At 54.1% G+C, this 3890-nt stretch overlaps 1 protein-coding gene across 3 annotated transcripts in view; it reads right to left on the bottom strand.

Annotated features, from left to right (window-relative positions):
* IMPDH1 (inosine monophosphate dehydrogenase 1) overlaps window positions 1-3890 on the bottom strand; it is a 16380-nt gene that overhangs the window by 8099 nt on the left and 4391 nt on the right. For 2 of the 3 annotated variants that reach the window (XM_015588401.1, XM_015588403.1), the window contains exons 2-3: window positions 3751-3852; window positions 1554-1602 (exon numbers count right to left, since the gene is read on the bottom strand). In XM_015588401.1, coding sequence (XP_015443887.1) covers window positions 1554-1602; window positions 3751-3852 — 151 coding nt within the window. The remainder of the gene's footprint in view (window positions 1-1553; window positions 1603-3750; window positions 3853-3890) is intronic. The other variant, XM_006910543.2, reaches the window with a different exon arrangement.

Genomic DNA, 3890 nt, shown 5'->3' with positions numbered 1-3890 from the left:
TGGGGGCAAGGACATATAGCCTCGAAAGCCAGGGGGAGGAGCTCAGATTGAATTCTGAGATGAGAAACCACTGGAGGGTCTCAGGAAGAGGACAAATACAACCTGGTTTATGTTTTAAAGAGGTCACTCAGGCTCTGATGTGGAGAATGGATTCTAGGTAACAAGGCCTGTCATAGGGTGACTGCCAAGGAGGCTGCTGACAGGTCCGAGAGGGAGATGTGGGTGACTGAAAGTGGGAAGGCATGAGAAGGAGTCATATGACATCCAGGAAAGTAGGTGACTAAGGGTCTGCAGCTCAAGGGAGAGGCCAGGACTGCAAGGATACATTTGGGAGGCATCTGTCTGAACGGTAAATAAGGACAGAGCCAGACTCCTCTGAGAGTCAGGACAACAGCTGTGGACCTTAACCCCCAAAACGCTCAAGACAGACTTTGGTTTATAATTTCTGGAGACTCATAGGCCTCTGACATCCATCTACAGACCCAGGTTCAGAACCCTAGCCCCACAGTCCAGAAAACTCCCCCTTCTCCTCTCCTATTATACCACAGAGGTCGCAGGACAGGGGGACCTTTGATGGCCTGGAGGGGTCTTGCCTATCCCTCTCTTCCTAGCACCCTGCCCAGAGGCTGGCACAAGCCAGGCTGCTTGATGAACTTTGTTAAACTGAACAGCTGAACCAAGAAGGCTTTCTCGTTCCCGTCATAAGGGAAATATCTAGAATAGAAATATCCAAATTACCCCCTTAAAATCTGCTGGGGTCAGCACTGGCTACACAGGCTGGACATAAGCTTCCTCAATGTATAAGTGATCCAGGCACACTCAGGCCATCTGGCTTTTCATGAGAATCAGAACTGAATAAATATCAACGGTAACAGCAACAGAAGAGAAACTATTTTTTTAATGAGTATGAATTCATCATAGCATAATCTAACTTTCCTAGGAGATGACTTAACACCCATTAGCACTACCCCTTGGCTTCTGTGAGTTCATCATGTGTTAATTATGTAAAGGACACTGTTCATTCACTTGGCTCACTGCTGAGCCCCTCCGGTAAGCAAGGAACTGTGTTTCCTTGCATTTGTCCAAAATCTAAATTCTCCAAACCCTCTTGCCAGTTCTTATATGTTTGAATCCCTGAACAAGTCTGTCCACCTCATTCAAAGTCTCTATAATTTTACTGGCTTCTATTATGTCTTTGCTCAGCATTTCAGACAAAACCCAATCCTTCCGGTTTACGGTAATAAAGCAGCCACACACACACACACACACACACCCTCCCAGGGCCTTTTGAACTTCACTGCAGGCTCTGTCAGTGACAGCCCTCTGGCCTTGGGCCAGGCCCACCACTCAAGATACCCTTGAATCTCCACAGCTGCCTCTGCCCCATTAGGCATAACCTATTGCACTGTGCCAGCTTCTCTGGCAGCAATAAAGGCTACATCCACCACATTCCCAAGAGAAGTCTCCCCTACACCCTGCCCTTGAGCCAGAAGTCAGCCTCTTCCACCACATACACAGCTCCTCTTCCCCCGGTCAGCGCAAGAGGTTCTTACCACCTCATCAGCTATGAAGTCTATGAATCCTGGGAGAATCAGGAAGTCGCTGTGAAGAGAGAGAAGTGAGTGTTACCAGGTGAGGAGGAGCATCTGAAAGGGGCAGGGCTTGCCAGGCCAGGGGCGGCAGCATGGAGGTGGGGAGACGGGTAGAGACCAGCCCTCTGATCCCTGCTGCCCCTTCAGGGCTGAACCACCCTCCTGCCCGCACTGGCATCTTACTGACTCCAGCCCACAGATCAAGGGCCAAAGGCAGTCGAAGGTCTGTAGACCTGAGGCACCACCAGGCCAGTTGGCCCAAAATGTCCATTGCCTTGAGGGCTCAGAGTTCGTCAAGGAACATAAGTTCCTATAATGCCACACACGGCAGATATGGTACCTGCCCTTGAAACCCTTTCAGTTTTTATAGGGGGACACAATCAGTCAACATGGAATGAACCTGAGAACAATTTAAAAGTGCAGCATGACATGAACATCACATAGCACAGGACAAGCTGCACACAGCCAAGTGTTAGAGCCGCTCAGTCACACAGGGTTCAGAATAGCTCGGAGGGACCCTAGAGGGCTGAGCATGGACAAGGCACGTTTGGATAGAGCAGGTATCCATTAAGTGTTGGATCGGTTGGGATGGGACAACCAACAGACATGGCCTGGGATAGGAAAGGGGAAGAAGGGGCCTCATGGTTAGGACCAGGATCCTAGGGCCCCAGTCAAAGCACGGCAGCTGCCAGCACTAGGGTGGGCCAGGGTCAGAGCAAACCCCAGAAGGGGTGTGCAGGCCTGCACAGGTATGGCGAGGTACATACAGGGCCACAGTCCAGGGGCCCCTACAGGCTTAACCCTCCAGAAATCACAGAACCCTGACAGACACACCCAAAAGCAAATGCCGCCCACTTCAGGAACACTCCCAACCTCCCAACCAGAGTAAGCAAAGCAGCAGGCCCCCAGGGCGGGAAGGAAAAGCTACAGGGTGGATGGGAGGGGTGGGGTCTTTAACCTGCCCCAAGGCCAAGAGTAACTCCTAAAAATTTCCCTAGGAAGTTTCCTTGGCAGACTCCGGTGAAAAATACATCAAAGAGATACTCTCTCCACCAGCTCTCCATCAAAGATGGCTAAAGAAATAACCTTAACTGCCCCTGCCTGATGGCAGCCCTTCTGTACAGAGAAGAGGCCTCTGTGGCTCACGTAGAGGCCGGAGGAAAAAAACTGGAATCTGGGCCTCTTGGCATTTTCTAGGTATTACATACACACACCCCTCACCTGGCCCTCATCTGAGCTACCGGGAAGGCAGGAGTTGGGCGACACTCCTTGGCAATGACTGGGTATCATGGTGTCTAGGGAAACTGCCTGCCCAGCAGGAGTGCTTACAGGCAAGGGCAGGGACCAGCAGGAGACAGGCAGGGGGTGCTCTTGGCTGGCCAGCATCTCCACTCTGCTCCAGTCCCAGGTTCTGATGTTCCTTCCTGGCATGGACACAATCCTGCAGCCAGAAGGAGAGCTAATGCCAGGCCTGCAGCCGGCAGGACAACTGGCCCAGGGCCCATGGAAAAGCATACTAAGCCAGAGGTAAATAGATAGGTCCTGATCTACAAAATCCCACGTCAGGTGGGCTGGCAGGCAGCAGTCACAGAATACAAAGCCCAGGGGGGCATAAGCGCTAACCTGGGGGCAGGCCGAGGCACGAGTGGAAAGAGGACTAGATGGTGGAAAAAGGAGCCACCCCAACTGCCCAGCTGGGCCTCTCCTGGGGCAACACCCAAGCAGCTGTCTTAGCTGGGCTCCAGGGCCCCTCTGCCCTCCTAGTGACGCTGGGAGTGAGAGGGTGTCCTGGATCAAGGTCTGGGACAAGTCTCCGTAACTCCCACATCTCGTATTCCCACATGTCCAAGGCCCCTTCATGTGGCCAAGATGCCCACAAGAGGGGGAAGGGGGCAGGCGGGACCCGGATCTAGCCAGAAACGGGGCATGGCACCAAGGGCCGCGTTGTCGCTGTGCCACGTCCGTCTGCTCTCGGCACGGGCCGCCTTCTTTCCCTTGCCCAGCCCTCTCCACCCCTCCTCCCGCTCGAGTCGCTCGAATCAGGCCGGAGAACGCGGGTGTCACCGAGGGGAGAGCGGTGCACATGCCGGACCGCAGTCCCGCGACCGTGTAGCCTTGGTGCGCGCACCCAGGTGGGGCCGAGGCCCCCCGCGCTTACTTGTAGGTGAGGCCGTCGGCGTTGGCGAAGAGCTGCTGCGCAGTGAGCCCATCCTCGGGCACGTATCCGGTGCCGCCGCTGATCAGGTAGTCCGCCATGCTGCTGCAAGACACCGCGACCCGACATAAACACCCGCGCGG

The sequence above is a fragment of the Pteropus alecto genome, unplaced genomic scaffold (assembly GCF_000325575.1).
Source record: "Pteropus alecto unplaced genomic scaffold, ASM32557v1 scaffold22, whole genome shotgun sequence".
NCBI lineage: Eukaryota > Metazoa > Chordata > Mammalia > Chiroptera > Pteropodidae > Pteropus > Pteropus alecto.
This window is presented reverse-complemented; position numbering and strand designations above follow the sequence as displayed.